Source organism: Saccopteryx leptura, chromosome 10 (genome assembly GCF_036850995.1).
Source record: "Saccopteryx leptura isolate mSacLep1 chromosome 10, mSacLep1_pri_phased_curated, whole genome shotgun sequence".
NCBI lineage: Eukaryota > Metazoa > Chordata > Mammalia > Chiroptera > Emballonuridae > Saccopteryx > Saccopteryx leptura.
Window position 1 is genome coordinate 12992441 of NC_089512.1, and position 16066 is coordinate 13008506.

A 16066-nucleotide genomic window follows, 5' to 3' on the forward strand; every position below is an offset into this window, starting at 1 on the left:
CCGTTGTTTATAAAACAGTGAGGCATCTTGTTTATTGAAAATGAGAGACCCGACAAGGACAAGAAACAAGCACAGCACCGCGCAGCTGCGAGGACCTCCCTCAGGGACAGGCACAATCTGTCTCCCAATTCCTGCTGCCTATATGTCAATATTTCAGACTCATTACTTACACTGGTACAATCTCACAGACATCACTCCTTCCAGAATTAAGCAATGTGCTAGTAGTCACTGAAGAACAAATTATAACTAAACACTAAGATTGCTTGTAAAACAAGAAAAAAAATCTACCGTTTAAGTAATTAGGTGATACACTGAAAACGCCTGCTATGTTTGAGACTATGTATTTATTCCACAGAGAGAGAGAAAGGGAGAGACAATGATTTGTTGTTCCACCTTATGTGTGCATTCATTGGTTGCTTCTTGGATGTGCCCTGATCGGGATAGAAACTGCAAACTTGGTGTGTCGGGATGACGCTCCAATCAACGGAACTGGCCAGGGCCTAAGACTCTCTTTTCTTAGTTAACATCAGAGCTGAAAGCATCAAAATACCACTATGATCTTAAGCAAGGTCCCTTACCGTCGCTGGAGTTTCTTTTTATACAAGCTTGAGATAGAAAATCTAACTTGCAATGTATTGTGCTTAAATGGTAAATAGTACCAGGAAAGTATCTATTTTTATCATTATTAAAGTTAAGGTGTTCTTGTGGAGGTAGCCAAGTGGAGTAAACTAAAACTCTCGGCCAATTAAAATTTCCTGTAATACCACATGCAACTCTATTGTAACTAGTAAGTAGATCCCATGAAATTAAATTTTAGCGCTGATGACTGGTTCATTGAAGAGAAAGCTAGGAGCCAATCTTACAACTGGACCCATTTCACAGCTCCCCTCATTCCTTAAGGACAATTCTGAGGCTTCCTCAGCTCTCCCCCACGGCGGCTCTACTCTGTTGTTCCCCCTCCTATAGTAACTTCCTGATTCATATTTACAGTTCATGCTATCTAGGGAAAATAAAGTGTAAAGGCCAGTGCTTGTCAACAGAAAACTAGAATGCCCACCAAGAAAAATGTACACAATAGACAAAGAGGAATGCTCGGTGTATATTTACTTAGAAAATGAATGTTGAAAAAAAACAACCCAAAAAACATTTAACATAAAGAGCAACACTAAAGAAAAAAATGGCATAATGATTAAGGACATGATCGCTATCCATCATGACAGCTGCTATCGCTGAATACGTATTAGTTTACACTGGTTATTATTTCACTGGAGCGTTTGCCGAGACGCACGAGAACCTCACTGGTCCGAGCCGGGGCAGCGCAGCTCCAGCTGCAGTAACGCCCCATCCAGTCCACTACACAGTCGCAATCGCTTCTACAGCCTGTGGCTGCAGATTTACCCTCTCTGCTCCTGCAGGAGGCAAGGCCTCCTCCGTTTCCCTCAGACTGCTTCTAGTGACCTGACACAGGGACGTGCTCCCTCCCCCACTCTCTACCAGCACCCCCACAATGCAGAGACAGCCATTACTGGTCAAGCCTGGAAGGGGTCAAGGCAAAGGTCAAATATTTCCACTTTCAGAATAAAAGAACATGTAGTATATCAACACAGTCTTTAAATATAGTATAGATTACAATGGAGTGTATGCTGAAACAGCTGAAAGACATGAAGGTGAGGAAAATATATAAATAAAACTCAGATGAGGCCGGAGATCTGCTGGCCCGAGCCAGTGGAGTGGCCAGGAGCTCATGACGGGTGAGAAGGGCTGAGGTTAATGGGGGGAAGGCTTCACCACCGGGGTGACCCCCGGGAAGACACGTACTATCTGGACAGGTGACGAAGGCATCCCAGGCATGGGCAGCAGCACGAACAAAGGCCCTGAGGCAGGAAGGAGCAGAGCAGGTGGGAAGGTCAGTGAAGGCGCAGCCACGGCAGGAGCAGAGCAGAGGCTCTGGGCGGAACCTGGCGGTAAGGCTGCAGACGGGCCCTGGGGCCTTGCTGGGACGGGCTTCTTCTCCACGGGGTGCAGTTTCTGATGCTGAACAAAACTGCCGTACCACTTGAAGGCCTTCCCACACACCTTGCACTCGTAAGGCCGCTCTCCAGTGTGGACTCTCTGGTGCTGGATGGAGGCGATCTTCTGCGTGAAGGCCTTGCCGCACTCCTTACACTGGTAGGGCTTCTCCCCAGTGTGAATCCTCCGATGGACGAGAAAAAGGGACCGACAGCCGAAGGCCTTCCAACAGTCCTGACACTTGTAGAGCTTGTCCCCGGTGTGCAGCCTCTGGTGCTGGAGGTGGGCGGCGCTCCGGCGGAAGGCCTGGCCGCACTGCCCGCACGCGTACGGCTTCTCGCCGCTGTGGATGCGCCGGTGCTGCGTCAGGGCGGTGCTGGAGCTCAGGCCTTTGCCGCACTCCTTACACTCGTAGGGCCCGGCCCCCGCGTGATTCTTCTCGTGCACAATGCAGTCGTAGCTGGACTTGAACGCTTTGCCACACTCCTTACACTTGAAGGGCTTTTCCCCGGTGTGACTCATCTGATGCCGAAGCAGCTTGGAGTTGTATCTGAAGATTTTCCCACATTCTTTGCACTCATAGAACTTCATGCCTCCTCGCAGTATCAGATTCGGGTTCGGACCGAAAGCCTGCCACGCGGCCTTGCCTTTACAATCACGGTGCTGAGAGGCGTGTCCGAGGAGTCCGCCCAGCACCCCGGGCCGCTCTGCTTCCCCTGGGGCCTCCTGCTTTACCTCTGCCGCTGCATCCTCAACCCGGGACTCCCCACCTGACCAGAGAAAACACCAGTGTTCCCAGTTACTGGGCTGCACAGAAAAAAGGACCCAGGAGTCCAGTTTTCTCTTGTAGGGTGTGATTTTTAAATATACCCATGGCATGGCTATAAGCATCCATAGAGGAGGACGATAGAGAAAGAGAAAAATAGTAACATACAACTGCAGAAGTAATGACATTGGAAACAGACTGGAAGTGCTTCCTGTAAGGAAAGCTGGGGGAAAACTAGGGCAGGAAAAATGGACAGAATGAGAACCTCAAAAATGGGAGGGAAAGAAGGCAGGAGGGGGGAGAGAAAAGAGAAGGACAGATAAGAGGAATCAGCAGAAATGAAAACATTTTTTAAAAAAGACAGAGACCCAGAGGAGGAAAGTGACCACTGACACGCTCAGACGTCAGCTCTAGCGAATCGAGAGGCGGACGGAGCAGGCTGGGAACACGAGCGGCACACAAAGGGTCCCAACGTCCCCCCGCCCGCAGGCCAGGAAACCAGCCCGGATTCTCTGTTCTAAATAATCGCCTCATGATCCCAGGTTTGAATCTCCACATAATACTCTGGGATAAAAGATCCTTGCAGGAAGTCAGCTGGGACAGAAGTGGAACTATCAAGCTCCAGGCCACAGTGGTGTTACTGCTCAACAAACCATTATTTACAAAATCACAGTACTCGTGAGAAGTGAAGCCTAGAACTTTCTTTCAAAAGGAGAGAAATGAAAGTACACACAAGCTGCCGGGACTGGGAAGCAGTCTCAGGGACAGCTGAGGGGGGGGGTGTGGACGGACACTGGGGAGGGGGCCCCGGGGGCACTATTTCTTGCCTTCTCCTGTGCAGCCTCATATAAGACTAATACAATGTAAACCTAAAGATTATAACATAGGAACTTCAAAATGCACAGGAAAGACAAATTAAAATTCATAGCTGTGGCACAAATAAATCACAGAATCAAACTGACCCATAGAATAAAATTTTCCATAAAATATGGCTGAAACCCAACTTCTCTACCATGAATACTGGCATAAAATAACTATTCCCACTGGTAAGTGAGAAGAGAAGTGGTCAGGAGCTCCCAGGTCACAGTGCCCACAGGGGGGCAGCCACGCGTGTGCAGACAGCGTGTGGCCAAGCCTCCCGGTAACCGGTCCTCTGGGCTCGGGGCTAGAACTCAGCAGAGGTCAGAGTGCACCGAGTGCTGCCTACTGAACTCCAGGGAGCTTTGTTCTTTGCTGCAGAAGAAACATTTCCAGTAAACCAAGAAGGCAAAATCCAAAACTGCTGCGTTCTCTTACTCACCTGGACAGATGCCTCTCAAAACCTCTGCTTCCCAGGGCCCCAGGCCCCACGGGCCTTCTCCGCTCTCCAGCTGGGAGATCAGAACAGGTTTGGGGAATGGAAATGCCACTGCAGCAAGAAAAAAAGACAAATTGAGGGAGACATCCAGAACTGCTCCTGAGATCTTTCCCGGCCCACTCCAGACCTCCCAGGAGACCAAGCCAGCCGGCCAAGGGTTCTGAGGAAGGGCTCCACAGAGGAAATTCTCACCTGGCCCCAACTTAGAAGAAAGGAAATCCCCTCAGGAAGGACACAGATAATATCCTGGGAGACTCCTCCTACTGAGAACAATGCAGGGTGGAGGAACAAAGAGCTCACCAGGGTGCCAGGAGCCCCTTACCCTCGGGGCCAGAATCACACTGTTCACTGACACGTAAGAAAGTCCACTGTCAAAGCCAAAGGGCACCAGGACTTCCCACCCCACCCTTCCAGAGGCTGGTGACTGCAGAAGTCCCCCTAGACCAGCGGTTCTCAACCTGTGGGTCGCGACCCTGGCGGAGTCGCCTAAAGCCATCGGAAAATACATAATGCATATCAGGTATTTACATTCCGAATCATAACTGTAGCAAAATGACAGTTATGAAGTAGCCACCAAAATTATTTTTTGGTTTGGGGTCACCGCAACATGAGGAACTGTATTGCGGGGTCACGGCATTAGAAAGGTTGAGAACCACTGCCCTAGACTCATCAAACAGAAGGGCTACTAGAATCCCCCAAATATCTGAGGCAGATCTCAAACTATCACAAAGAGCCACTGACTGGGGCCTTACCCAGGACAGCCACATTTGCGTAGTTCTCCAGCGTCACCTCCCTGTACAGGGCCCTCTGCGTGGGGTTCAGGCTGGCCCATTCCTCCTCAGTGAAGTACACAGCCACGTCCTCAAAGGTCACTGGTTCCTGAAACGACAGGTTCCTGCTCAAGTTCTGAGTGAGGTGCAGAAGGAGGCGGCCTGAACTGCTGCGTCCCCAACGCGGAGCCCAGTGGAAGGTCTGAGCTACCAAGAAGAGCACCCCACCTGGGGCCAGCCCTCAGCCCACGTTCCCACTCCAAACACAGAGCCCCAGTGCCCTCCCCGTCCGCTCAGCTCTGGGCCCAACTGTCATCCTGATCTCATGGCCCGGCACCTGGGGCTCTCCGCCTGGTAACCGCATCAACCCCTGTGGCTCTGTCCCGCTGGCACCTCCCATCTCATGTCCTCCGCAACCTGGTCACCTTACTTCCTGTACACAGCCGCTGCGGCCGTGCCATTCAGCCTCTCCCCACCCATCTGGACACACGCACAGCCCGTCTGTTCCCTTGCTTGTCCTCAGTCTCCCCCAACACCTCCCACTGTGGGCAGGAGCCACTCCTCACAAATGTCCCCAGCGTGCTGCAAATTTATTGTTATACCCTCTTACTTGATCGGGAAGCTGGCTCTGCTAAAGAAACCCTGCAGCCTGCCTGGTTCCGCCTCCTCTCTGGACCACCTGTGCTCAGCCAAGGCGGCAGGGGCCTGTCTCTGAGCACGGATCCGCCCACCTGCCAAGGTGAGTGCCCCTCTCCGCCTCCCCCTCCCGGTTCCGCCTCCTCTCTGGACCACCTGTGCTCAGCCAAGGCGGCAGGGGCCTGTCTCTGAGCACGGATCCGCCCGCCTGCCAAGGTGAGTGCCCACTCCGCCTCCCCCTCCCGGTTCCCCCTCCTCTCTGGACCACCTGTGCTCAGCCAAGGCGGCAGGGGCCTGTCTCTGAGCACGGATCCGCCCACCTGCCAAGGTGAGTGCCCCTCTCCGCCTCCCCCGATCACCTCCGCCTCCCAAACGTGAAGGGAACCTGTTACAGTCCATCTCCCCCGACCAGAACGGAAGTCCACGAGGCAAGGACTCCGTTTTGTTCATAGCTGGTTTACTAGCACACAGTATATGCCTGGCAGACACTCGAAGCTTACTGTAAATATGCTGAAAGAATTTCAAAAATGGTTTGACCACAAAGAGAAAACAGCAAACGCCACCTTAACAGTAAAATGCTAGAGCATCGCCATTAAAGCTGACGGCTGATCATTTACCGTGAACTTTCTACTTCCTGTGAAAGACTAGAAAAGGCCTGACCTCTGGTGGCGCAGTGGATAAAGCGTCGACCTGGAAACACTGAGGTTGCCGGGTCAAAACCCTGGGCTTGCCCGGTCAAGGCACCTATGGGAGTTGATGCTTCCTGCTCCCCCCCCCTTTTCTCTCTCTAAAAAATGAATAAATATAATCTAGAAAAAAGAAGAGGACAGACTAGAAAAGGAATCCACAGGAAAGGAATACACATATAAACACCTTTCCTTTGTAGGTGAAATAACTACAGTCGTCCCTCAGTATCCACGGGGGCTTGGTTACAGGACCCAGGCGGGTACCAAAGCCTGAGGGTGCTCAAGTCCTTCATCTAAAGTGGCTTAGTATCTGCACATACCCTACAGCCATTCTCCAGGACACTTCAAATCATTTCTAGATTACTTATACTACCTAATACAATGCAAATGCTATGGAAATAGTGGTTATTCTGTATTATTGGAAATAATGACAAGAAAAACGTCTGTACACTTTCAGTACGGATGCAGCCATCACAGGCCTAACCTCACAGTACAGTACATGTCTGTAACAACATAACTTTTTTTCAAATAGTTTTGATCCCTGGTTAGTTGAATATACAGATGAAGAGAGGGTTGATTGTATCTGCCTAAAAATAACCCAAGAGCCAAGTGAATATATGAAAAACATTCAAAACTGACAAAATAATTCATTAAGTTAGCTAGAGATAAGCTAAATACACCAAAATCATTATAGTAAAGAATTACCATAAAAAATACTTAGACGTTAAAGTGGGAGAAAATAAGACGCTATTGATTAAAAAAAAAAAAAAAAAGCTAAGAATACACTTAACAAAAATGTGCAAGACCAAGAGGAAGAAAATCTTCAATTTTGCCTATGAATTCAACAAAATCCACTTCCCCACCAAAAGAATCAATGAGATTTGTGAGGGGGGTCATTTAAAGCCATCTGAAAAAGTAAGTGTGGAAGACCAGCTGAGAATGTTTTCAAGAAACTTCTTTTGAAAGAAAAGATGAGAGGGAATTAAACCCCACCTTCAAAGGACAGTACTTTCCGAAAATGGGAAGACAAGCCACACACAGGGAGAAAATATTCAGGGAAAAAAAAAAAAGGTCTGATAAAGGACTGTTATTCAAGAACTCTTGAAATTCAACATCAAGAAAGTCAACAACCCCAATTACACACAATGGACAAAATATCTGAACACATACCTCATCAAAAAAGACATACAGATGGCAGATAGGTATATAAGATGCTTAAGATCATAAACGGCATGTAGGAAAAGCAAATTAAAACTATGAGATACCACTACACACCTATCAGAATAGGCAAATCCAGAAAACTAAAGAACCCCAAATGCTGGTGAGGATGCGGAACAGGAACTCGCGCTCATTGTTGGTAAGGATGCTAAATGGAGCCGCCAGCCACTCTGGGAGACGGTTTGGCAGTTTCTCACAAAACTAAACATATTCTTACCATATGATCCAGCAGTCACGCTCCTTGGTGTCTTCCCAAATAAGCTGAAAACTTATGTCCACACAAAAACCTGCACAAAGATGTTTACAGCAGCTTTATTCAGAACTGCCAAAACCTGGAAGCAACATAATGTCCTTAGTAGGTGGTGAGAAGGGGAAATTGTCTGCATTAGTCAATACAGTGCACCTAGCATTAGAAAGTGCATACAGAAAGTGCAATGCTGGTCTCTCGGGGAGGCAGTTCCAACTCATGGAGCCATCTCTTCAGTGAAGAGGTTCTCTGATCTCAGCAAGTGACTTTTCTTTGCAGAACAGGACCTGCCTTTCCACTGGGAAGGGAGTTTCTTGGCTTCGGTCCCCCTTTGACACTTAAACCTACACATCCAAACCCTATGCACACAAAACTCTCCATTCCCCCACCACGGGATTTAGAGCCGTAGCCCGGGGCGGGGGGGGGGGGGGGGGGCTCAAAGAGGAACCCAGAGCCTGGCCATGTTAGGCCTTCTTGGTCCTTTCCTGGTCAACTGACAGTGTGATTTTAAAAAGACGGAAAGGAAGCTCAGCTCACCTGAGGCCAAGTGTTTTGGAGCATGGCTGATGTCCCCTGGCTTCCGGCACTGTCCTCTGGGTTTGGGAAAGCGAGAACCTTAGAAACTAAGAGAAGCGGAGCCTTGAGTGCAGTGCGCCCTGTCCCACATCACCTGGCCGCCCACGGCCGCTCGGTGTCCCCTGCCCAGGACTGGCCGGAGACCGATCAGCGCTCCCCGACACCCACACCCCACCTGATCGCCCAACCTCATGGATGCTGTCTGGACTTCGGGGCAGTCCCGCACCTGCTGCTCAGGCCCGGTGCTCCTCCCACCCTCCGAGCCCCGCCCCTACCATGTTGGATCCGAACAACCTAAAAAAGCTCTTACAGGGACCATGACATTTACCCCCTCCCCCCCAAGAAACCAGGCGCCTATGGAGAGGAGGGACGGGGTGGCCGGCTGCGGATTAAGTGTCCCAGGGGGTGATGCTGACCCCTCCGGGTCTCCACCCAGGGTGCAGGAGACCCCACACACAGAACGTCAGCATCGGGCACGGGACGCGGTGGGCACATTCCCGCGCGTGGAAAAGAGCATCGCGCCTCCGCGGACTAGGACCAGGGCTGTGGGAGTCCCCGAGCACCTCGGCGGCTTCCGCGAGGCCGGACACCGGAGCTCTGGGGTAAGGACGGGCGAGTTCAGGGGCGGGGTGCCGATGAGGCGCCAGGGAACGCGAGGAGGCCGGGACCAGACGGACCTGGCACGTAGAACTCACTGCAACCCACTCTCCTCCTCTCCGAACAGCGAAGAGCTGGAAGCTAACGGCCAATGCGGAAGTGAGCGCGCGCTCCCAGCGCCCCTCTAGACCATCCGGAGGCTGCCATCTCGGTGGTCCCCACCGCGCGACCCCACGTGACTGGGCCCGCCGGGCGGAAGTGGTGGGGTTGGGGGCGGGCTCCTGCGTGTGCCGTCACTGGGTGGGGCGGGCGCCTCTCCCCGTTGAGACCTTTGGGACCGACCGCGGCCTGGGGCGTCGCGACGCCAATACACCCTCGCTCCACTCAGACCTCGCCCTGTAGGTCCAGGTGGGGCCACAGGTAACGCGCTGCTCCATCAACTGTCGGCCGTCATTGCTCCGTGGATCACCTGGCTGTGCAGGTGTGGGGATAATGGCTCCTGTTGTGTCATATCTTAGATGCCCAAGCCTAGGTAGGTCCTAGGTTGGGCAACCTTTAGGAAAACCATGGTTTACACCTGCTTTTTTAAAGCCCCCTCCTTCCTAGGACCTAGACATGTGTGGGGCCTTAGGGGGCAAGTCCATTTTTACAACCAAAATAAGGGTGACTAAGGTTGCCAGGCACCCTGTATATACAGGACTTGCCCAGAGCAAACGGTTTAGACTTGTATTGACTTTGACAGGATGCCCTAAATGTCCTGTGTTAGCTTTTATCAATAAATGGTGTTTTTTTTAAATTCTATAATTTAGAGCTTTGGGGAGGGACATTCACTGGCACTTACATAACTTAGTCAACACTGGCTGAAAAAAGTCATATCTCCACCAATAAAGATCTGGATAATCGTTTACAATCTCTCTTGGAGGTTTAACTGGAAGAAGGTGAAAAAAGAAAAAAAGAAACATTAGAAGCACATGTCCAAGTCTAAAACAACTGCCCTTAATTCATGTAACTTCAGGTTACTCTGCATGCTCTGGAAACCAGCCAATAAGTGACAGCCTCACTTTGGTGACCCTCAGTAACTATGCTTCTGAAACTTAGCAAACCAATAGCAGCCCCAAGTTTCTGAAGGCGAACCAACCACTGACAAACACCTTTGAAAGTCAGCCTATCAGTGATAGTCCCACCCACTAGAGACGACAGCCAATTAGCAAGTGCCTCATGACAGTGGCCATGCTTCTGAAAATCATTGATTGGGTCAACAGTGGCCTCACACAAGTGAACCCTTCTTCCAGTGTGGCTGCCAACATGAACAGACTGACCTCTTTGAAATGTCTACTGAACACAGTTCCAGGTATATGGCTCCTACTCACCAACGACTTCAAAGTTGTAACGGGACATTGGCCTCCCATCGGCTAGAAATTAGTAAGACCCTGGATATCTGGCTCCATCACAGGAATCTGTTACTCCTTTCTCAAGAATTAGACATAGTTACTAAGAGTAGCATAAAGAAGTCCTATCATGAAGAGTACATTAAGGTATCCATGGCTACATTACAAATGACCCTCAAACTTTGTGGCTGAAAACAATACACATTTATTATCTCAAAGTTTCTGAGAATCGGGAACTCAAAGAGTGGCTTGACTGGGTGGCACTGGCTTGGGATCTCTCATAAACGTTCATCAGGAACAGCACTCATCTGAAGGCTTGCCTCACGCTGCAGGATCTACCTCCAAGGTAGCTCACTCACGTGGCTGGCAATTACTACTGGTTATTGGTGTGAAACTTTAGTCCCCACATGGGTATCTGCAAAAAACTGAGAGTCATTATTAAGAACTGACTAATTTGTCAGGAGAAGATGACTCTTCTTGCCAAAATCCTAATGCTGGTTTTTTTGTTTGTTTGTTTTGTTTTGTTTTTAGATTTTTATTTATTTATTTTAGAGAGAGAGAAAGGGGGAGGAGCAGACAGCATCAACTCCCATATGTGCCTTGACCGGGCAAGCCTGGAGTTTTGAACCAGCAACCTCAGCATTCCAGGTCGACGCTTTACCCACTGCGCCACCACGGGTCAGGCAAAATGCTGGTTTTTGATGTTCTTTTCCAAATATAGTCTTATCCTTAGTTTCCCAAATGCCTGGAAAAATCCATCTTCATACTCTACTGGGGCCACCATGTGGGTGGACAGGAAGTCCTTTTCCCAATCACTGCAAACATCCTCCCACCACAATGTAGTAAGAAGGTTTTTTATCTGCACCAGCATCCACCTGCAACTTGTAAATTGATGGGAAGTCATCTTCACAGTTACTGGGAAGCTCCTCACCACCATCTCAGAAAAAGGTTTTTTAAAACTGCTCCTACAGGCTCTGGTCGGTTGGCTCAGTGGTAGAGCGTCGGCCTGGAGTGCGGGGGACCCGGGTTCGATTTCCGGCCAGGGCACATAGGAGAAGCGCCCATTTGCTTCTCCACCCCCCCCCTCCTTCCTCTCTGTCTCTCTCTTCCCCTCCCGCAGCCAAGGCTCCATTGGAGCAAAGATGGCCCGGGCGCTGGGGATGGCTCCTTGGCCTCTGCCCCAGGCACTAGAGTGGCTCTGGTCACGGCAGAGCGATGCCCCGGAGGGGCAGAGCATCGCCCCCTGGTGGGCAGAGCGTCACCCCTGGTGGGCGTGCCGGGTGGATCCCGGTTGGGCGCATGCGGGAGTCTGTCTGACTGTCTCTCCCCATTTCCAGCTTCAGAAAAATACAAAAACAACAACAACAACAACAACAAAAACTGCTCCTACATCCACCTGCAACATGTGGATAACTAGGGAGTCCTCTTCACAGGCCTTTGGAATGTCCCCACCACATGTCAGAAGAAGCTTCTTTTCAGTCACTGTAAGAATGAACCAGAAAAATAAATGAATGAAACTTGTTATAAGAAGATGACCTTTCTAGTCAAATTCCTGATGCTTCTTTTTGATTGTATTCTCCAACAATAGTCTTATTCTTAGATATAGTTTCCTAGGAGCCTGGAAAAATCCATCTTCACCCTCTACTTGGGCCATCTTGTGGATGGACAAGAAGTCCTCTTCCCAGTCATTGGGAATGCCCTACAGTGTAGGGAGAATGTTTTTTATCTGCACCTGCACCCACCGACACATTGTGAATTGACAGATTCACTAGAAATAGTCCCACCCTAGTATCAGAAGAAGTGTTTTTTTAAAAACTGCTCCTGTATCTACCTGTAAATTTTGGACAGACATGGAGTCTGGAAACGTTCTCCCGTCACTGGAAACGTCCTTCAGTACAATGTCAAACAGGTTTTTTGTTTGTTTGTTTTTTTGTTTTTAATTGCTCCTGCATCGCCATGGCGCCATTGGAGTGAGTTGGTTCTGGCCACTAAGGAGGGCTCCATGGCCTCCACCTCAGGTGCTAAGAGCTCAGTTGCTGAGCAACAGAGCAACACCCCAGATGGGCAGAGCATCGCCCCCTAGTGGGCTTGCCGGGTGGGTCCCGGTCGGGCACATGCAGGAGGAGTCTATCTCTCTAGCTCCCCTTCTCTCACTGAATAATAATAATAATAAATAAATAATAATACAAATAAAAAAAACCTGCTCCTGCATCCACCAGCAACTTGTGGGTGGGTGTGAAACTTTCTTTCTAGTCGGTGGGAAAGTACTTCACCAGAATTTCAGAAGAGGGTTTTTCTCTGCTCCTGCATCCACTTGCAACTAGTAGAGGGACTGGAAGTCCTCTTCACGGTCACTGGGAACACGCTCCACCACGATGTCAGAAACTGCTCGTCACTATAAGCATGTGCCATAACTTGTCTCAAGAAGGCTCTCTCCTTGCTGAATTCCTGCTGCTGCTTTTTGATCTTCTTCTCCAAAAATAGTCTTGTACTTAAATACAGTTTCCTAAGCACCTGGAAATATCCTGGATGCGCTTCTGGAAGCGAATGGGAGGATCTGCCCCATGGCAGGCACTGGGCTGAGGCGGTGGCAGCTGCGACTGCCACGTGGGCAGACAGGAGGGCGGGCAGCGGGAGATTCTTAAAGTAGGACCTGGATAGTCACTCCTAGTATTTACCGAGATAAATAAGAGTATACACAACTCCAAATACTTGAACACAAATGCTCAGGAGTTTTATTTCTAACAGGCAGAAACTGGGAACACCCCAAATGGCCGTCAAGAGGTGGCTGGACAGTGATATATCTCTAGTCTGGTGCAGCACACAGCAGTAAGGACCGAACCACCGCTGTATGCAACATGGGGGAGCCTCAGTCCCAGGGCGTGCTCAACGCCAGACCAAAGAGAAAGTACCCAAAGTGTGAGAACATCTGTATAAAGTGCTAGGAAGGAACAGCTGATGCGAAGGGACAGAAAGCAGCTCAGTGGGCACTGCGGAGATCCAGGAGGGAGGGCTACAAGGGGCGTATGCAAAGTGTGTGTGGGGGGTCACACCTCTGTTGCTTATCTTGTGATTGTTTCTCTGGCATGCACACAAGTCAAAACTTATCAAGACACTAATAAATTTTTGTTTATTATACTCCAGTCACTGTTCTGAGCACTTCTACACGTATTAATGCGGTTAATCCTCAGACCTATGAGGTAGACTGTCATCCCTGTTTTACAGTAAAGGAAATTGATACCGAGTTTCTGGAACTTAATTGATACCTCTGCTTCCTGCATGGACAGTCAAGCTCTCTGCAATGAGCTAATTCCATGACTAAAAAAGAATATAACTAGACGAAGTTACAAAGAATGTTTCCTGCTGTGAGGTCACTTGGAACAGCAATGAGCTGGACAAATTTGAGACAAATAGCGCCTTGCCCCTGACCCAGAGTGCATACACCCGCGCTGTAGCAAAGGCAGACTGCAACGCAGTAGTAAGTAACTTCAGAGTAAGAAGTGGTGTGGGTGGTGGGGCATCGAGGCAGGTCTCTGAAAGTTTGAACTCCATTAGGAATATAATGGCATAGATGCAGATGTCTCCCCATGGACAAGGCCCCTCTGTGAGTTTAGGAGACTCCTAATATTCATATTGTACTAGGGTGTCCACTTACTTTTTCTTGGTTTAGTGTTGCACATCTGAGAGAGGAAGCATAGCAGATAAAGTCTACACTTAGAAGGGTCTGAAATACCTTTACTCTGGGTGGAAATCGTTTGCCATTCAAGCTGTGAAGTACATCATGGGCATCTAACTTTCAAGGTTGCTGCTGAGAAATCGGATGCCATTCTCATTCCTGATACTTTGTTTTCTTGCTCTAGAAACATACTAGGATCTCCTCTTTCAAACCCGGATTTACCCCAATCCATCTTGCTGGGTACTCAGTGGACCCTTTCAAAATGGAAACTTACATTACTCTTCATGATTTTAAGTTTTGAGGGGTTTTCTTGGGGTGGGTGTCTATTCTAACTGTAAAGTTCATGTTGGGAAACAAGGGCTCTGAGAATTTGAGGAAAGTTTCATGACGGAAGCCGAGTCTGAATGAAACAGCTCACTCAGACAGCGGGAGGAGCGGGCATCCCAGTGAGGCAGAGCCGTGGGGACAGAGGCACACGGTCAAGAATTAGTCCAGTCCAGGAAGGAGTGATGACACTGATAAAAAGCATGAAAACGGGGAGACACTGTTATTTTCAGTTCTCAGGTCAGTATCTTTCAGAATGAGGAAATCACTCACCACTCTCCTTTCCTTTCCAAGTTTTGCTTCAAAAGTTCATCGGTTAAAAAATATTTTGTGTCTGTGGGGGGTAGATGACAGAACGGCAGGATGCAGGTGGCTGTGGAGGTGCGGGCCTCGTGGGATGTGGTGTGCTGGTATCTGCATGTGTGAAAATTTCCAACATAAAAATAAATTTAATTTGTTGAGTCAGTGTTTGGAAACTCTTATCCCACTTTCCATAGAAATGCTGTCCTCTCTGAATACGGGGACAGCCAGACAGACGCCAAGAGGCCCATTTTCCTCATAAGGCAGTTGAGACCCTCAGCTTTGCAAAAACAAACTGGTAGAAAAATAAAATGTTTCCACACGACAGGGATGGAAATGCTGTCATGCTTTCCGAGCTGCTCAGTGAGACGGGTCCCTTGGTGGACGGTGAGGTGGGGGCAGAGGTGACCATGCGGAGAAATCCTGCAGCCACGCCTTGCAGGAAGAGGCTGGCCCTGGCTCTTTGGGGGTGGCTGTCCTCGTGGACTCTGAGGTCACACATAATGATTCCACGGGCACGAAAACATTCTCACGAGCGAAGACACACTTCTTACACACCGAAATGACAGCAGGCAGGCTAAGCAGAAACAGCAGCTAGTGGCTCTCACGCTCACCTGGACGGACACCTCTGACGGCCTCCGTGCCAACAGGTTCCCAGGTGTGTGTCAGAAATATGACAAAGAATATTTCACAGTCGTTGTCATCTTGCACATTTTGACTGCATTTTTTAGCATGATTCTCAATAAGGAATCTGCATATTCTGAAAGCACTGACTACAGCTAGATCAGTTTGGATTTTTGCCTTTTATTCCACCGAATTCTATATATTGCACCAAGCTTATCAAAAGATAAATCCCAAACATCCCACAGGTGATTTGAATTTCTCCCTGTGCTGATAGAACTTTTGGGGATAATGGAAATTTTCGATATCTTGATTATACATTTGTATAAACTCGCCAAACTGTATTCTTTAACATGGTGAATTCTAGTCTATAAAGTATAGTTCAATAAACCTGATCAAAACCAAATGCCTGTGTCCTCCTTTGCAGACAGTTTTACGGCGTTATAACAATAGCGTACATATAATTTTCAGGACCATACCCCCACATAATTGAATACTTTTCCATGTTGCTGCTGTCCTGAAGCAGTGGTTCTGACAAAGGTCAGAGTCTCTAACCACTAGACTGAAAGAGCAGCCAAACCAGTGTGATCATAACATCTGGTAAAACTGGCATCCTTTCAGCTCTTCTTGATGTCACCAAAGTAGTCATGATAAAATTAAGGTGTAAGTACCCCCACTCACAGATTCAGCTTTAATCACAGGGGCCGTGGAGGAGGTGTAAGAACGTGTCCAAGTGCACGTATGGTAACCGATCGGGAACCGACTCTTCCGAGGCAGGAGCTCCGACCGCAAGTCCTCCCAGGTCTCTCTTCCTCCTTCTGTGCTCACCAGTGAGCGCACCCAGCTCGCCCTGTGTGTAATCTGAACGTTGCCTCCCCAAGGCCCTGCCCGAAA

At 49.1% G+C, this 16066-nt stretch overlaps 1 protein-coding gene across 1 annotated transcript; it reads right to left on the reverse strand.

The window, feature by feature from the left end:
• Positions 1 to 1086: 1086 nt before the first annotated feature.
• On the reverse strand, positions 1087 to 9424 carry LOC136382575 (zinc finger protein 621-like). Its single transcript, XM_066352009.1, is given in 7 exon segments — positions 1087 to 1775; positions 1777 to 2780; positions 4077 to 4184; positions 4886 to 5012; positions 7661 to 7730; positions 8228 to 8313; positions 8944 to 9424. Coding segments are annotated over 5 exon segments (1275 nt in total). The 5' UTR covers positions 7664 to 7730; positions 8228 to 8313; positions 8944 to 9424; the 3' UTR covers positions 1087 to 1742.
• Positions 9425 to 16066: the final 6642 nt, after the last annotated feature.